At 41.2% G+C, this 18,859-nt stretch overlaps 1 protein-coding gene and 1 pseudogene across 1 annotated transcript in view; both read left to right on the top strand.

The window, feature by feature from the left end:
* EFHC2 (EF-hand domain containing 2) overlaps window positions 1-15,420 on the top strand; it is a 153,181-nt gene extending 137,761 nt beyond the window's left edge. The window contains 2 exon segments of the mRNA XM_057537632.1: window positions 11,784-11,803; window positions 15,321-15,420. Coding sequence (XP_057393615.1) covers window positions 11,784-11,803; window positions 15,321-15,420 — 120 coding nt within the window.
* On the top strand, window positions 10,382-11,080 carry LOC130706455 (protein FAM3C-like; annotated as a pseudogene).
* Window positions 15,421-18,859: the final 3,439 nt, after the last annotated feature.

The following is an 18,859-nucleotide window of genomic DNA, read 5'->3' as shown; positions in this document are numbered from 1 at the left end:
AGCCCTCTGGCCTCCAGTTGGGGGTGCCAATGGGACGCACCAGCAGGAGAGTGGAGGGTGGGACGAGACAAGTCATCTCCCTCCCTGACAGTCACAAGAGATTGACTGCCTCCCCCTGCCCAGGGCCACAGTACCTGTCTGGAGGGTCTCTCCACATAGCTGTCTACTCCGGGCTCTGGCAACCACCCTCACGTGCCCCTTCAGCCCCAGGTGGTGGCAGTGGCTCCCTGTTGCTACAGTCCCTGAGGGTCTGGAGGATCCCTTGTTGCTTTTCCTAAACACTTGCCACAACTTTGTAAATAGTCTCTTTATTAAACTCTTCTCAATTTACACAGTTTGCATATGTCCGCTATTTCTTCTGGGATCCTGAAAGATACACATACTTATTTTGGCTAGTTAGCAACGGCCTTTGTTGTGTTTTTTTCCTTACTTCCTCCTTCTCTCCTTTTCCATTCCACCCAATCCACCACCCAAATGTTTACCTATGTGTTGGGGGTTTCATCATTTCATGCACAAAAATATAATCATACCACAGGCGTTTATCTGCAGTGTGTTTTTCTTAATAGTACACCATGGGACATTTCTCTAGTTTAATATGTGTAGACCTAAGCCATTCTTTAATACTGTAGTATGAATATGGAATCATTTATTCATCCATTTCTCTATTGATAGGCATTCAAGTTATTTTTCCATTTTTGCCTTTGAAAACATGTGGTATCTTGTTACTTGAATTTTTATCTTCCTGATGACTATTGAGCTTGAATGAAATTTAATTACCTTTTGGTACTACAACCTACAGTAAGAAAGACGTTTTTCCCTAGCAACCCAGCATGCACATATACAATGGCCCAAACATCTCATGAAACAATACTCTTCTAACTGCATGTGATGATGTATGATATTTTTTCTTTCCTTTCTCTTTTCTTTTCTCTCCTCCCGCCTTCTTTCTTTCTTTTGAATATAGTTCATTACCCATTAAATTGACTTAAGGACCTACAAAAGGATCACCACCCATATTGGAAGAGGAGTCAGTGCATGGAAAGGCCAGAGATCCACTTTCCCTTTAGCCACCCCTCCCCCATTTCATCTCTTACCTGCTCTGTCAACTGGGGCAGTTACTGAGCCATGGACCTCAGGTTCTTTAGAGAGATAGTGTGGAGCACAAGGTCTGGAATCACATGAAGCTGAACTCAAATCCTTAGCTCTATGATTGACTCACTGGGTAACTGTGTAAGTTATTCAACCTTTCACATTGCCCCATCTCAAAAATGGAGATAAAAGTAGCGCTTCTGTCAGGTTGCTTGTAAGGATTGAATTGATACACGTGAGACACTTATCACAGTACCTGTCCCATAGTAACGGCTTAAATGTTAGCTATTACTGTTGTTCGTAAAATGGAGATGCCTTACGTCCTCAAGTCAGTGGGCTGGGCCTTGAGGAGTCAACTTCCAAGACTAAGATCAGTGATTCTGTCATTAAACGTAAGAGTCAGAACAGCTACAGAACAGCAATGTAGCATCAGATAGGGCCTGTGCTTTAGCAGTAAGTCAGCTCTTTCAACTGTTACTCATTTATGGTGAGAAGAACTTTAGTCTTAGGGTCTCTTGTCAATTCTGATGACCAAGCCTAGAAGCAGTTCAGTCTGTGGGAGACATTTGGATGGGGCTGTTCTTTTTCAGCCAGTTTTTTTTAAATAAAGGAAGAACATAGTTATAAAATGGTACCTGATCAATTTAACCAATAATGAGAACTTCACTAAATTCCAGAGTCTGAAGCACTCTGGTACTCCTGAGCTTGCTATCGTTCCATTAAAGAGGATATAAGATAGCTTGGGAATGGTATCAGTGAGTCTGTAATCTATGTGAAAGTATTTAGTGTGAATGGGTTGAGCGTAATATTGCATAGTTCAGAGAGTAGAATGAGTAATGAAAAGTATAGTATCTCCTGAACCATGTAAGTGTACTTAAATGTTAATATCTAATAATGCCCTGAGACACTCTGGGTCAGAGCCTGTCACAGGTTGGGTTCTCCAGGAAGCAGATGGAGTTTAATGTGCAGTATATTTATTTGGGAGTGTCCTTGGGATCAATACCTGTGGAAGCGAGGGGAGGGACATAGGAGTGGGCAGAGGGAGAAGTTGAGCTCCGATGCAGGTCCAAAGACAGCCTTGGCTGGTCCGAAGGGAACTCTGGAGCTAGAATGGCCTTTCAGAGCTGTCCTGAGTTGGGCCAAAATGGCCTGGACTTTATCCCTGTGGGTTGGTTTAGAAAGGGGTATGACCTGGGGTAACGTGGCTCTTTGCAGCCAAGACAGCTCTGTAGCTGAGGTAATCCCTGAAGGGGTCTCCCAGCAACTGGGCCACCAAGTCCTTCGTCAAGGGGATTCTGGATGGTATATCATGTCTTGGCAACCAACCACTCTTGATTATTCTTGGTCTGAACTGGAGGCTTGGCCTGTGGCACAGCCTTTTCCACACCCCTGCTCCTCTATTACTGTCTGAGCTCTCACCCGTGGCAGGGAACTGACAAGAAACTGGTTATGCCAGAAGAGGCCGTGATTATGGCAGAAGAGGAAGTGGTAGGAGAGTTGGACCACATGCGTAGGTCTGTGGGGCCCAGTTGGGCAAAGAAAACCTCTCACTTCGAGCTTTGGGGATTGCCAACACTTAGGGAGTCTGCTGTAGCCCAAAAATCATATGTGGGACTTCAGGACAAGATCCACCAGGTTGTGAAAGTGACCCAGCCTTGAATGTGACGTGACAGATTAAAGTTCTGTTGAGAACAAGGAATGGCAGGCTGAGCTCCTGTGTGGAAGTATGGCCCAGGTGGAGGCCAGCAGAGGGGCGGCTGTGTGCTTCCTCCAGTGTATGAGCTGGACAAGCTGTCTCTGGCTGAAGTTCCAGAAGTTACCAGCCTCCACTCGGAACCTGGGTGTCCTTACTCTTGGGCTGAATGTTGTCCTCAACAGGCTCTCTTCCCTGAACTAGGGATCTTACTGAAAAATGAAGAGACTGCTTAGCTGATGAAAGCTGAGCAGGTCTCAGTACTAGATTCAACACCAATTCTGTTTGCATCAGCATTAATGGATAGGATGGATGGTAGGGGTGGAGATTTGGGACAGCTTCCCTAGCTTGATTAACTACAGTGAATGGAAGCAGGAATGGACAAAAAAAAAAAAAAAAAAGGGGAACAGGACCATGGGCTTTAGCCAACCACAGGCTGAGTAGGGGGGTGGTCTGGTACACAGTACTTGGGATTGGAAGGGCAGCGCCTCAGGGAGTTCTAGCAGGGAGTCTCTCCAAAACAGGGAGCACAGTGGTGGGGAATCCTGAAGTTAGCGCTATTCAGCGACCAGAGGGGGCCAGCCAGCAGGCTTGAACCACGCCTTCAGCCGCGCCCAGGGGACAGAGCAGGCTGGGTCCCTATACCAGTGAGGTTCTAGCAGGAGACACACGGCCCGCTCAGAGGAGTCGGGATATGGATTTAAGGCAGGGACTATTGACAGAGGAGAGGGTAGGGTTAAGGGAACCAATCAGGGCGGTGGAGTGCCCAGGGCCTAGCTAGAGTGGGAAGCCTTTACCATCCCTAGGTCTGGAGAAGCAGGGAGGGACTGGTATTACTGGAGCCCAGTGGAGGAGCCGGAGCAGTGGCAGCAGGGAGAGGAGCGTAGCCACTGCCAAAGCGTGGTTGGGCAGGGAGGGGGCAGGCAGAGGGGAAGTGGAATCAATACCCTGAACCCTCGCTGCTTCCCATTGGCTGGACCCGTTCGGAAGCCAGAGAGCCAAGGAGGCTCGAGAAGTGATGCAGTCCACAGAGGTCAGCCTCCCAGGGCAGAGAGCTTGGTGAGAAGGGCAAAAAATGGATCTTGAGGGGCAAATGGAGGATGAGCCAGTACAGTCTGTTACCAGAGTAAAGACTTGGGCTCCAGTGAGCAAGCCTCACAGCCAGCTTTTAAGACTAAGAGCTCCTGAAGCTGGGTCTGCTGGATGTTAGGACTGGTCCCTCTGACTCCGATGGACTCCACCTACATGTGATTGTTACATGGCATCAGCTAGTAGGCCTGCGGATCAACAACAAAGAAGCAAAATTCACAGAGAGGACTGTGGTTGTAGCGAGTCCAGCTTTGATTTGGTGAGCGGTTTCCCTATGTGGATGGGTGGGAGCTGACTGTCACCCACCAGGATTGTTGACTGTGGCCTGTAGCCTGGATTCTCAGGAGCTCCCTTGGCCGGGCCTCTGCCTGGCCTCCACAGCAGCCCATGGTGAGCCACTGGGGCTGTAAGTTAATTCTCACTCCATTATGTGACTATCTGTGGTCTCAGCATGTTGCCCTGGTGCTGTCACGGCCTAGAGACCCCAATTCCATTCTATTGTGCTTGCTCACAGATGGTAGCTGTAAAACTGGCAAAAGAGGTCCCGCTGTTTAGAGCCTGCCTGGTTAATCTCAGAAGTCACGTTTTAAAAACTAACACTAAATCGGTTCTCATATAAACTTTATAACTTGCACTGTGTGACTGGCATCTTATCCTTTGACGTTTCTGAGAAAAATTGAATGTGGCTTCATTTTACGAGCACTAGAACTGCAGAAGCATTAACAGTTGGCTCTAAAGTTTCCTCTTGTCACAACAGGATGACATATAGCCTTGGCACTGGGAAGTAGGGGACAGTGGGGTGCACCTTGGGATATATCTTTGGGCACCCCACCTGTCGAGGATCTCCTTTTGGTATTTAGAGGGTGGAATACCCTGTGACATTTTATTGTCCCAACCATTTTGTGAGAATAAGTATCATTCCCAATTTATAGATAGGAAGCTGAGACTCAAAGGCATTCCTAAAGGTCAGGATTATATAGTTAGGGGCTAGTGCCAACTCTTTAAGTAAGCAAAGTTATGTCTAATATTTCAAGTTGAGTTTAACAGTTGAAATAAAAGATTATTAATCATTCTCGTAAGACTTAAAAAAATAACTGGTAAACACATACTGATTACGTAACACAAAGCAGTGACCTAGTAGGAAACTTCCAGAATCTACTGTGATTTAAAGGTTTGGATGATGTCTACTTGAATTGTATGAATAAGCCTATCACTAAAGCTAAAAAATATCCATGTCTCCTTGAAAACTTTACTTGCCCCGTAATGCAATTTCAAGGAAAGGTTTCTTGTTTAAAAGTTACAACTGTGTTTAGCTGCAGTCACACAGATGACAACTCTACTGAAGCTCTGTCTAGAGCAAAGAGAAGCAATTGTGAAATACTGGCATTACAGTAAAGACAGAAATGGATAGGCATATAAGCAAATCTCCTGGTTTTGAGCTTTTCCTTATGTCATCAGAATGCTCTTGATTATCTCAACAAGTATCTGTAAAACTTCTTCCCCAAATTAATTTCATTTTGATTTTACTGAAATTTAATTGTTTTTATGATTTCTGTCAACTTAATTTGATTATTTCCAAGGTCATGTCAACCTAGTAGAAGGAAGAAAATCCAAGAAAACCACAATTTCAATTCCATACACAGTACTGGATTTTTCTACAAATTCATGGATAAAAACATCCTTTTTTTGACTGAGCAGAGGGGGAGTAACAGAGTGAAATCACTAACATGACTCTATCAGCCTTACATTTGGGACGAATAAAAATAACCTTGTTTCAGTGAAGCGTGGAATTTAATTGGCTCCCGATCTTTTCCCCGCATGCATCTGGTGGCCAGTACTACAGTAGAAAATTTTAAACTAGAAGGAGACATAATCCAATTAAATTTCCTTTTAAAAATGTCAAAGCAAATAAATCCAGGGCCTATGAGCTCACACACAGCTTTGCTGTTCTCACTGGGCAGCTGCTGTTTACTGGGTTTCCATCCAGTGCCATCTTTGCTTCCCATTTCAAGGATATGTGGTTTTACAGATCGGCAGCTACATTTTTTTTCACCATTGATGAATAAGTAATTTATTGCCAACTTCTCTGACATCTTAAGTAGCTCTAGTGGCAGCCAGATTGAAAGCTGTCATGGGGCCCTCTTGCAGACAATGATTTCCAGCCATTTTAGAGTCATGATTTTGCATTATTGCTGAATTTCACTCTGCATTTCATAGTTCTTCCTTCTTCCAGAAAATGCTACGTGGCACATACTGTTTATGCTCCAGATTAAACTGAATTTTGTTTTGAGATTTGGGTACTGTCTCTGGACTTACCTGGAAGTCACATTGGAGACTCTGGATCCATCCACAGTTTGTCAAGAAGTTGCTTTGTTCCGAGCTATACTGTGACTTTCATAGACATTTTATTAATTTTGAAAAATGCAAAATGGCATAGTATCTTTGACTTCCTCTGGAAGCTGACTCGGAGACAAGGATTTGAGTATAAATAGTTTTTTGGACGAAGTGAAGGGAGTAACTAGCAAGGGAGCAAGGAAGTGAGAAATGGAGGAGAAGGAGTTAATACAGGGCATATTATCAAACCAGTAAAAATGTGAATGACTGGAGCGTAATGCCTCTGGGAAACACAGGGATCCAGTGGCTGATAGGTACCTCAGCGTTATCCCATCCATCAACTCCTGTCATTGTTTGAGAGCTGCTCCCGAAGTGGGGGAAAATAATGAATTCCCAAGCACTTGTGGCATGTCACAGGGACAGCCAAATCAGGCCTCAGAGGCCAAAGGGAAGCTCTCAGGAGAAGGAATGCAGTTGCTGATGGCTGGAAGTTAGGTTGGTGTGCGCCAAAGTGGAAAGGGTGAGAGGATCAGGAGAGGTGCTGGCAGAACCTGATACACACAGATATTTAAGGTGCTGATCATGCACCTTTAGGCGGGGTGTTTTACAGAAATACAAGCAGGCTCGTCCTCGTCTAGAACAGGAGGGACTGACTGCTGTGGATGAGCTCACCTGTTATAAAATCACCATGCAGTTATTTCCGCTTAAAATTTATGTGCACTGCTGGGAAACAATATGATCTGGAGTTTCCTTCGAATTTTGTAGTGTGGGATGAATAAAAGGTCAGTGAGGACAAAGAATATTTTAACTCACTGCCCAGTCATAAATATTATGTAACGTTTGGAGCATTTGCAGATTTATTAGAACAATTAGGCAGTGGTAGTGAGGGGATTTCTCATGTTAGCAAAGACCTCTTTATTTTACAAAGAGATTGGCCATGTGATTCCTTTAGGTGGACCCAATTACAGGCAAAATTATGAGGAAGATACTTTTTCCCTCTACTTTATCAATGCCCCATCCCCCTGAGTTTCTTAACTCTTGTCTCCTGCTTCCTCCTTCCTTTAGATCCCAGTTTGATTCCTGTTAGTTCATTTAAACGAGTACCTGTGAAAATCTCCCTAAAACTGGGGGCTAGCTACAATTCTGGTACCAATTCCAGTGTGTATTTTTCCCCCGTACCAAGCAATTCTCAACAGCAGCTGAGTGTCCTGCAAGTCAACTCAGTTCTGGCACTATCTACCTGGAGATAACCTCAGATCCCACAGGTTACGGGCTCAGTTCCACAAGACTACCTCCCCTCCTTCAGATGCCATTCACAAGTCCAGATTGTCGCCTGTGCTTCTGACCAACTGGCTGTGGATTGGAGGTTCCCATGACCTCCTCCTTGGGAGGAGCGGCTCACAGAACTCAGAGAAACATTTTACTTACTAGATCACTGGTTTATGATAAAAGGCTACAACTCAGGAACAGCCCGATAGAATTGATGCATAGGGCAAGGTGTGGGGAAAGGGCACAGAGCTTCCATGCCCTCCCTGGGCTCACCACTCTCCCCACATCTCCACGTGTTTGCCAACTCAGAAGCTCTCCGAACCCCGTCATTTTTGGTGTTCACAGGGCCTTCTTTATATAGACACGATTGATTAAATCATTGGCCGTTGGTGAATAAACTCAAATTCCCGCCCCTCTCCCCTCCCAGAGGTGCGGGGATGGGGAGTGGAGGCTGGGGACTGAAAGTTCCAACCTTCTAATCACGTGGTTGGCTCCACTGGCAACCAGCCCCCATCCTGGTGCCTTTCAATAATGTTTCATTAACGTAACAAAAGAGACCTTATCGCTCTCATCACTTAGGAAATTCTAAGAGTTTTAAGAACTCTGTGCCAGAAATGGGGACAAAAACCAAATATATATTTCTTATTATAAATCCACCATATCATATTGCCAATGTACAGACCTTGGGTTCCTCAAGCACTGCAAATATGCCTGTGGCATTTATCAGTTATTTAGGCAGAAAAAGTCACTCCCACCTAGAACCTGGAGAAAAGTGACAAAGGGAAATAAATTTGAGGGAAGTGATATTGATTTTAGAGAGAGAGCATAGGGGGGCTGGAGCACTCAGGAAGGTATTGTGTGAGCCATGGGATTTAAAGTGATCAGGATTAAAAGAAATGCATTATTGTTACTTTTTTTGGGGGGGGGGATAATTTCCCCCCACCCCAGCCCTTCTATGTTCTTTTGGCTGGTTGAACAATTAAAATGAGATTAAGACAGATTAACAGGAGAAAAAAACAAAATTTAGTTACGTATGTATAGGGAATCCATATAAACATGGGAGATTCCAAAGACAGTCAGGCAAAATGAGGTTTATCTGTCATTCTTGACTAAGGGGCTAAGGAGAAGGGGCTAGGGGTCTGGGACTGCAAAGGGAAGGAAAGCAATTCACAGGAAGATGAAAAGAGCAAATGTTTGGTAAATAAATGTTTGCAGGGCCATGCAGAAACAATGGGACACAGTGAGGAATTTTAACAAACAGACTTTGCTAGCTTCCTCCCTGTCTACCTCACATGTAGTTATCTACGGTGATAGCTCCATTCTTGGTACCGGCCCTGTATCTAAATTCTTTTAGGCAGTTAAGGGGGAGGTAAAAGTGCCTCCTGAGTCTTTTGTTTCTTAAAAATAATCAACTCTGTATGACAGTCTCTAGGTACAGATGAACTGGTTTGCAAAGCAGAAATAGAGACACTGGTATGGAGAGCAAACGTATGGACACCCAAGGGGGAAAGGGGGGGGTGGGATGAATTGGGAGACTGGGATTGACATATTTACACTAATATGTATAAAATAGATAACTAATGAGAACCTGCTGTATAGCACAGGGAACTCCACTTCGCTGTACAGTAGAAACTAACACAACATTGTAAAACAACTATACCCCAATAAAAAAAAATAATCAACTTAAAATAATCTTCATGCCAGAGAGACACATTTTGGGGTTGCAGATTTTGCTCCCCTACATTATTTTTTCATCTTAAATTATCCTTAATTTCAAATCTCGGGGTATTTACTTGAGTTTCATTTACCCAAGTTTGGCTTGTTGCTAATAAATTTAATTCTCATCTCCAAATATTTGAGTTATCATTATTCCAGTATAAGTTCTTCTATTTCTTTTTCTTTTGTTGTTAGGATTTAAATCATGATTCCTTGCTCAAAAAACAAACAAACAAACAAAAAACCAAACAAACCAAAACTTTTGCTGCCTAATAAGGTATGAGGAAGGATCTTCTAGTGTTGACCTGTTTCATGAGAGAATCCTTTCCCCAAATAATTTCATTGTAATGTTATGAGCTGCATAATGTATTTCTTTTTGTATTGAAAACTTGTGTTTAAAAAAACCTATCAGGGAATAGTGATTCTGAATGTATATATTTGTTCTATATTCTTCTATAACATGGTAAAATTTAAAAATAAAGTCAGCCCTCCATATGCATGGGTTCTGCATTCACAGATTCAACCAACCATGGATCAACAGTATTTGGAAAAAAAATTCCAGGGAGTTCCAAAAAGCAAAACTTGAATTTGCCACACACCAACTATTTACATAGTATTTATATTGTATTTGCAACTATTTACATAGCATTTACATTGTATTAGGTATTATAAGTAATCTAGAGATGATTTAAAGTATACAGGAGGATGTGCATAGGTTATATGCAAATACTACACCGTTTTATGTGAGGGACTTGAGCATCCTCAGATTTTCGTATCCGCAGGGGGTCTTAGAACCAATAAAGATACTGAGGGACTACTGTACCACTTAAGAGTGAAAATTGCTTTAAGTTTTATAATGAAATTTTTGAGGACATGTTGAATAGTCGAATTGAATGACTATTGATCTCAGACTTCACTGATTAAAAAGAAATGTATAGCAGTCCTCCGGCTCCGTGGAGGGCGGGGCGGCGCGGCGCCTGGCGCTCCGGCCAGCGGCTGGCACGTGGGGTGCGCGAGGGCTCCAGCTCGGGTCGGAAACGGGGGGCCGAGTGCTCTAAAGAGGCGGGGATGGAGTTGTACGTTGCATTTGAACTCTGTGGAGGGCGGTCTTGGCTCACTTGTAAAGCTTTAGTGTCTTCTAAGCTGGAGGAGCTTATTTAATGAAAAGTGCCATAGGCCGAAAAACCAAACATGAGGGTAGCAGGTGCTGCAAAGTTGGTGGTAGCTGTGGCAGTATTTTTGCTGACATTCTATGTTATTTCTCAAGTATTTGAAATAAAAATGGATGCAAGTTTAGGAAATCTATTTGCAAGGTCAGCATTGGACGCAGTTGCACGTTCTACAAAACCTCCCAGATATAAATGTGGGATCTCAAAAGCTTGCCCTGAGAAGCATTTTGCTTTTAAAATGGCAAGTGGAGCAGCCAATGTGGTGGGACCCAAAATCTGCCTGGAGGACAATGTTTTAATGAGTGGTGTTAAGAATAATGTTGCAAGAGGGATCAGTGTTGCCTTGGTAAATGGAAAAACAGGAGATCTAATAGACACCAGATATTTTGACATGTGGGGAGGAAATGTGGCCCCATTTATTGAGTTTCTGCAGACCATACAAGATGAAACAATAGTCTTAATGGGAACATATGATGATGGGGCAACCAAACTTAGTGATGAGGCCCGGCAGCTCATTGCTGAATTGGGGAGTACATCTATTACTCATCTTGGTTTTAGAGACAACTAGGTCTTCCGTGGTGGATAAGGCATTAAGACAAAAAGCCCTTTTGAATAGCACATAAAGAACAATAAGGACACAAACAAATATGAAGGATGGCCCGAAGTTGTAGAAATGGAAGGATGCATCCCCCAGAAGCCAGACCGATGTGGAGAAAATTGAAGGGAGCACACTTTCACTTGCTAATGGGAAAGCCCTAACCGAAAAACTACATGTAAATATTTTAAGAGCATGCAGCCGTCTCGGTGTGTGCATGACCATTATCTCTTTTGATATCAGGATTATTTATTGCTAATGTAAATAGGCATCTTTGTAAATAGTCATCCTAATGAGCAAATCACTGAACCATTTCTAAGCACATCTCCCTAATGGTACAATGTTCAGACTGCGATGATAATGGCATCTTTTAATTCTAAAAGCATTACCCGAAGGATAACTGAACAGATTTGAAAAATATATTGATATATATAGTAGTCACTGTGAAAATCTATCATGGAATAACGTGGATTTTAGGGAGGAGACTGTTTTATATATATATATATATATATTATATATGGCCTTTTGATGATAGTATCTTTTAAATTAAAAAGATATTGGGCTAAAAATATATATATATGTGTGTGTGTACATGTATATATACATATACACACACATGAAATACACACACATTTTGTATATGCACACACACAGACGCACAATGATTTACTGCTTTGGGGCATAGGAAGCATATTTCACTAAGTTCCATGTAGCATGAATTGCACAGAACACGCCCTAGGAGTTGGTTTAGCCATCATCCATCTGAATGGTCATTTCCTTCTTTACACAGCTGGTTGGCAGTTTGGGCTCAACCTCCAGCATCCAACAGGAGGCATTCTTGAAAGAGAAGTGTAGTGTTACTTCAAGAATCACTTAACTTTTCTTGTTGAAAGCGGTAGGACCAAATGTAGCCATGTCGGATGAGAGCCAGCTGCTTCTGAATAGGCCCACTCCTTTCCTGGGTTTTGGAGGGTAGCCCAGCAGATAAGCAGAGCTCTGGAGCCCTAATACTGGGGTTGCGGTCCAGCCTACTCCACTTACCGGCAGTCTGACTTTGGACAAGCTACTTAACCCTTCCCTTGACTCAGTTTCCTTTCCTGTGGATGGGTATCATAATAATACCTACCTCTTAGGGTTTTCTGCTGTTGACCTAAAAATAAATAGACTGCCAGATATTTCTCCAGCAAAGATGGATTTATTTGGGATCAGCAGAGAACTGCATTTTGGGGTCTGCAACCATGGTAAGCCATGTGCAAGTTCCTTCATGGCAAAGGAAGGAGAACACTTTTATAGAGAGGAAAAGGAAGTTGGGAGAGCGATAATAAAGCGTCCATGGCTTTTCATTGGCTGAGTCCTTACCAGGAAAGAAGAGGAGTCTTTTTCTTCCTGTTGTGCTCTGCTATCATTGCAGGGCATGAAAGCTTCCCCTTCTGGTCTCCTGGCTCTTATTTAATTGAAGTTTCTGTTTATTAATTTTTTAAACTGCAGTAATTAAATAGCTCAATACTTGTAAAACGCTTAAAAGAATACCTGTCGTATAGTAAATATCCAATAAATTTAGTATTATTATCATCATCATCATCATCACTACTAGATAATTATGATGCCTGTAATCCTGAAAAAGTCTGCTATTAGTTCATCATCATCATAAATCATCTCTTAAACTAAGGCTTTATGCTTTAGTTACAGATGCCAGTTCTTGGTGCTCTTCTGATTCTGCATTAGTGTTATTAATTACCATAGTTTTACATATCACCCATATTTAAGTGACTTCCACATCTTTGCACAGTTCTGGACTCTAGGTCTGTGCTATACAGAACCCTATTTCCAGGTGTTTACCAGAATCTTTACTTTGATGTCCTATGGGTACCTCAAATAAAAATGCCCAAAATTGAACTTAGTTTCTCCCTCTGATCCTTATTTTCCCAGTTAAAAATGTTTAAAACTCTTCTTCTTCTTGCTTTCCTTATTTTGCTTATAATGTTGCCCTGGGTTGAACATTATCCCGCACAAATTCATGTCTACCCAGAACCTCAGAATGTGAACTTATTTGGAAATATAGGGTCTTTGCAGATATAATTAAAACATCTACTAAAAGTTAAAATGAGGTCATACTGGATTAGAGTGGCCCCTAAATCCAGTAATTGGTGTTATTATAAGAAGGCCATGTGAAGCCAGACACACACACACACACACACACAGAACAAGATATAGGCAGAGATTGGGGTGATGTATCTATAAGCCAAGGAACTCAAAGGATAGCCATCAACCACCAGAAGCTAGGAGAGGAGCATGGGACAGTCTCCCTTAGAGCCTCCAGAAAGAACCAGCCCTGCCAACACCTGGATTTTGGACATCTGGCCTCCTGCACGGTGACAGAATAAATTTTGTTGCTTTAAGCCTCTCAGTTTGTGGTAATTTGTTATGGCAGCCCTAGGAAACTAATACAGACATCGTCAGCTGTAACTAAATTTAGAAGTCTTAGAACCATCCTTATCTGTATTAGTTTATAAGGTCACCAGTCATATTGAGTTAAGGGGTCTACCCTACTCCAGTATGACTGCATCTTAGCTAATTATATCTGCAATGACCTTATTTCCAAATAAGGTCACATTCTGAGATATCAGGGGGTTAAGACTTCAACATATCTTTTTTGAGGGGACACAGTTCAACCCATAACATGACCCCCTTCTTTTATCACCACTTCACATCAGTCACCTTCCAGGTATTGTATGTTCTACTGCAGCAAAACCTTTCAGATGTAGCCCTTGTTCATCCCAGGCTCAGCTGCCCTGGTTACGGCACAGTCATCTCTCCCCAGGATTATTGCAGTAACCTCCAGAGTGATTTTCCACCTTCATTTCATTCTTCATACATCCAATGAGTTATCTAATAAACTTCCAATCCGATTTCACTGAGACCCACCAGTGCCTTTCCCTAGCCACAGCGTAAAGTATAAACTAGCACAGAAGCCCTCAAGTTCAGCCCCACCTTTTCCTTCCAGCTGCCTCTCTTGCCCCTTTGTACCGTGTACCCCAAACCCGCTGGGCTAGTCACCCTTTCTTGAAAATAGATTTTTAGGTCTCCAGGCCTTTGCTTATGCTGTTCGCTATGCCTAGAGCACCTTTCATCACTTTAATCCCCTGCTGAACTGCTCCTCATCCCATAAAGCCCAAGTGAAATATCACTGACTCAGGTTGCTTCCACAATTCCATCACATAGAATTATTGAGCCCTTTCCTGTGTTTCTGTGACATCTTGTGACTCTGGATACTAATTTGGCACTAGGAAAGATTTAACACCTCTTATATGCAACAATTAACCTTGACAGTAGAAATAAAAGCAGCCGTAGTTATGGACTCACCCCCCCACCATTGATATTAATATTAATTCACCATCGCAGCATAAGTAAAAAGTGTGTATGTGTATGTGTGTATAGATTTATATATACAAGATTTTTGAAATCTCCTTGATGTTACTTATATAATTACATTTTGTTGCAACCCACCTTATCAAAATAATTCTTAAACCTCTTTAGAGTGAAGGTATTTATTTTCTGAAATTAGCAAATATATACACACATATATGTATCATATATACTATATATATATATAAAGCATATGTGTATATGTATTTATACACACGTATGTAAAGTAGCTTATCCCCAAGAACATACCTGGAATGATCTAGTGCTCATTTCATGGTTAGAGTGAAGAAACAGTAACCAAGCAACCAGTATAATACGCTAGCAGTCTGGATTTTAAAAATTGAGTTCTTAATAAAGTATAGGAGGAGCTATCACTGCAATAATGCTGCATAACAACCCCCCCAAATTTCAGTAGTTCACAACAGCAGATGTTTATTTTTCTTGTCCATGGGCCCGTAGATCTGCTGGGCTTGGCTCCAGCTGGGCTTTCTCCACCTGTGTCATTCTGGGACCAGCAGCATCTTGGGCCATGTTCTTCTCATGGTGATGGCAGAGGCACAGAGGGCCAAGCCAAATCATGCCAGCACATTAGGGCCTCTGGCTGTGGTATATCTGCTAAGATTACATAGGCCAAAGCCAGCCCATGTGGTCAAATTCATGTCAAAGGGGCAGGCAAAAGGACTCCATAGGAGGTTCTGCAAATTCACATGGCAGAGAGCACAGTGTATAATTCTAATACAGGGAAGGACGAAGGACTGAGGGCAAGAATCCAATCTACCACAGGGTCCTTATGATCTGAAAGTGGATGGTAGAAATATCTGCTTTGGAAATAAACTGCTTAGCCAAGAGCTTGACAGGGAACAATTTGATGTTGCATTTACAAAGCTGCACTTTGAAATGTAGTTCTAATTATATCCATCTTTGGGTTTTTTTCCCGGAGATGTGAAGATGAGTGGCTTGGGATGCCATCACCTATTCCTGTGAAACGCATTTACTATTTAAACCTTTTAAAGGATGTGTTTGGCTTGGAGGATGAGTAACCATGCAGTTTGAGTTAACTCCCTTTGATTTCCTGATTTCCTGCTCTAATTTTGCCAAGTTTATTTCAGTAGATATGATTCCATTAAAAACAAAAAAAACAAGGTTCATATTGAATTAAAATCCATATTCCAAAATTAATCTCCTTTTGTCATTTCAGTTTTTCAGAACATCATATTATATTGCTGATGTACCAGTACTATTAAAAATGCCATTTAAAGAAACGTTGAGCATTCTTATTATACATATGATTTATTAATACCTAGAATCTTATGGTAATTTTCTATCCAACATAATTTGATTCATTACAACACAAAAAGAAAATGACTTTTGACAGCTATATATGAAATATAAAATCAAATTATATCAGAGCAATAAGTTGTGATTCTATTAAACATTTTTTTGAAATCTTTTTGACACACGCTTATTACTTATATAATTAAACTTTGTAGCAACTCACCTTTTCAAAATAATCCTTAAACCTCTGCAGAGTGAAGGTATTTATTTTTTCTGAAATTAACAAAGCTATGAGAAGAAAAAACCCTCCCTCACAACACATACACACACAAAATATTGGGGAGAGAAATTAAAACATATGCAGTGTTTATGTTTTTAATGCTCTTTTAATATCTGAAGTTAGCTTGTTAACTTAGGAATATATGCATGTGTATATAATTATAGTATGACCAAAAATGTATTATGTCTGAAATATTTAAGGCTGTGAACGCTGAAGATCTTCAGAGGTCTGTTTTGGTTCATTCTCCACATATACATAACCGCCTACCCCAGAGGTTTTAATATTCTAAGACTACAGCATGTTTCCCTTTTGCTTTTCTCTAGTCCTATTTTTAGTTTTCTTCTAGGACTATACATTATGAGTCTCAGCAGAACTTTTGTCATGTAGTGTATATTCGATTACAAGTCATAACCATGGACCTCTGGGAATTCAGTGTGAGAAGTTTGTCTCAGTGTACCCCATTTTTCAGTGCTGGGTGCTAGGTATCATAAATCCAATTGTCTGGTGTTCTCAGAGACGATGGAGGCCTATGGAGAAGGGTCCTCGACATTGACGTTCAGGGACTGCTCTGAGGGGAGGAAGAGGAACTGGTGACATCTCAAGGGCCCCTTCTATCTTCTTATTCTTTCACTCCACATTTGCAGCGTTTTGCCTAGAAATGAGCTGGCTTCTTGGCAGTCAGACGTACCAATTCGCTTGACAACAACGGCTCCTTCATTTTTTAAATTTGAAGTTCATCAATAAACCATTTCTATATATAAACCTAGGATAATTCCACATGTGCCATTGTTAAAATAGATCCCATAGGATTTTCCAATAAACTAGAATACTCAATTTATATACTAGAACCATTTACTCATAAAGTCTAATTTTGACTTCTTGATTTTTTTTTTTTCAAAGACAACTGACAGTGCCAAGCCATTTTGTCACTTTAAGATTTTCCATTCCCCAAAGAGCAAGCTTTTAGAAGGATGACACTTTCCTGGAACTTTTCAGGCTGACACATTCATCAGTTACCTATTCAACTCTTCAGTCAATTGTCTTTCCCTCAAGATTTTAAATATGTAGATAATTTAGCCCTTGTATAGGCTTGTAATATAGTTCATTTGAGAAGTAGGAGGAGAAAAGGAAAGGAAGCAAGCCAGTGATATGCTCCTGAGTTTGTAGGATGACAACTGCTTGTTCTGTTACATAGATGTGTGTCACTGCCCTGGTTATTCACAGTACAAGCCCACAATTAGCAATTAAACGGCCATTATAGGAATCATGCCGATAAACATGATACATTGCAGTCATACAGACACTTTAAATAATTATTCTTTTTATAACTAAGCCATATACTGAAGGAGATTTATAATTTAGAGATAATATGCCCATTAGTAAAGTTTATGACCCAATAAACAGCTCCCACTAGTTAATAAATGCCAAAGCCATAAAAACAAAGACTATTAATGTAATAGAATTTCTGTACCTCCCTCTTTTGCTGGTGGTCTCAAGACACTGAAGGGAAATGCTATCTTAGGAAAAACATTTATTCTCTTTATGTAAATATCAATGAACTGTCTTACAATCCATCTGGAAATCTCCCAGCCCTCACCTCCTTGGTCCCAGGTGGTCCTGAAATGCTGATGCAGTCTGCTTAGGTTTCAAGCAGTAGATAACTCTGGTTTTCAGCACAAATAAGCCCTGTGACTCAAATCTTTGGGGGATGTGGGGAAGATGGCCGTAATTTCTGTGTCTCCTCTACCCTCTGAAAAAGAGAAATCCCAACTATTGCCATTATTCCAGAGTAATAACTTTTAAACGTTTCACCACCTTTGCGTACACTTAGATTTTTAGCTGCCTCTTCTCTTTCCTCTAAAAAAGAGAAATCTCAACTATTGTCATTGTTCCTGGGTAATAATTTTTAAAGAAGTTTCACAACCTTTGCATATACTTATATTTTTAGCTGCTAATATTTCTCATTTTGATGGAAAAACAGGTGCTGCCTGTGGATGTCTGGGTGAGTTGAAGGTTAATATAGGCAAACCTTTTGTACTAAGAACATTGTTTTTCAGTATTCCTGGAACCGTGGGAATGATTGATAAAGTCATTTGAAAGCCCAAATCAAATCATGTCTTTGCATAAGGAACTGATTAAAAGCTGTTGAAGTTCACATTAAATGGTTTGCTGAGTCACTGTTGTAAAGTATGGATGTTGTCAGCAGATTAGTCATGTTCAGTGTTTATTTGCCTTTTTCCCCCTTTTTAACCTAACTGAACCGTTTGGACCTAACCGTTTGAAGAGCAATGTGGATATGTCTATTGGTTGACTTTATTTATTTTTTTTTATTGAAGTATAGTTGATTTACAGTGTTGTGTTAGTTTCTGCTGTACAGCAAAGTAACTCAGTTATACATATATATTCTTTTCCATTATGGTTTACCACAGGATATTGAATATAGTTCCCTGTGCTCTACAGTAGGACCTTGTTGTTGATCCATTCTGCATATAATGCTTTGCATCTGCTAACTCCAAACTCCCAATCCATTCCTCCCCCACCACCTCTCCCCCTTGGCAACCACAAGTCTGTTCTCTATGTCTGTGATTCTGTTTCTGTTTCGTAGGTAAGTTCATTTGTGTCATATTTTAGATTCTACATATAAGTGATATCATATGGTATTTGTCTTTCTCTTTCTGACTTCATTTCGTATGATAATCTCTAGGTCCATCCATGTTGCTGCTAATGGCATTATGTCATTCTTTTTTTGGTTGAGTAGTATTCCATTGTGTATGTATATCACATCTTCTTTATCCGTTCATCTGTCGATGGACATTTAGGTTGTTTCCATGCCTTGGCTATTGTGAATAGTGCTGCTGTGAACATAGGGGGGTACACGTATCTTTTTGAATTATAGTTTTGTCCGGGTATATGCCCAGGAGTGG

This window comes from Balaenoptera acutorostrata, chromosome X, assembly GCF_949987535.1.
Source record: "Balaenoptera acutorostrata chromosome X, mBalAcu1.1, whole genome shotgun sequence".
Lineage (NCBI taxonomy): Eukaryota > Metazoa > Chordata > Mammalia > Artiodactyla > Balaenopteridae > Balaenoptera > Balaenoptera acutorostrata.
The sequence above is the reverse complement of the archived record's forward strand: the minus strand, read 5'-3'. Positions and strand labels throughout refer to the sequence as shown.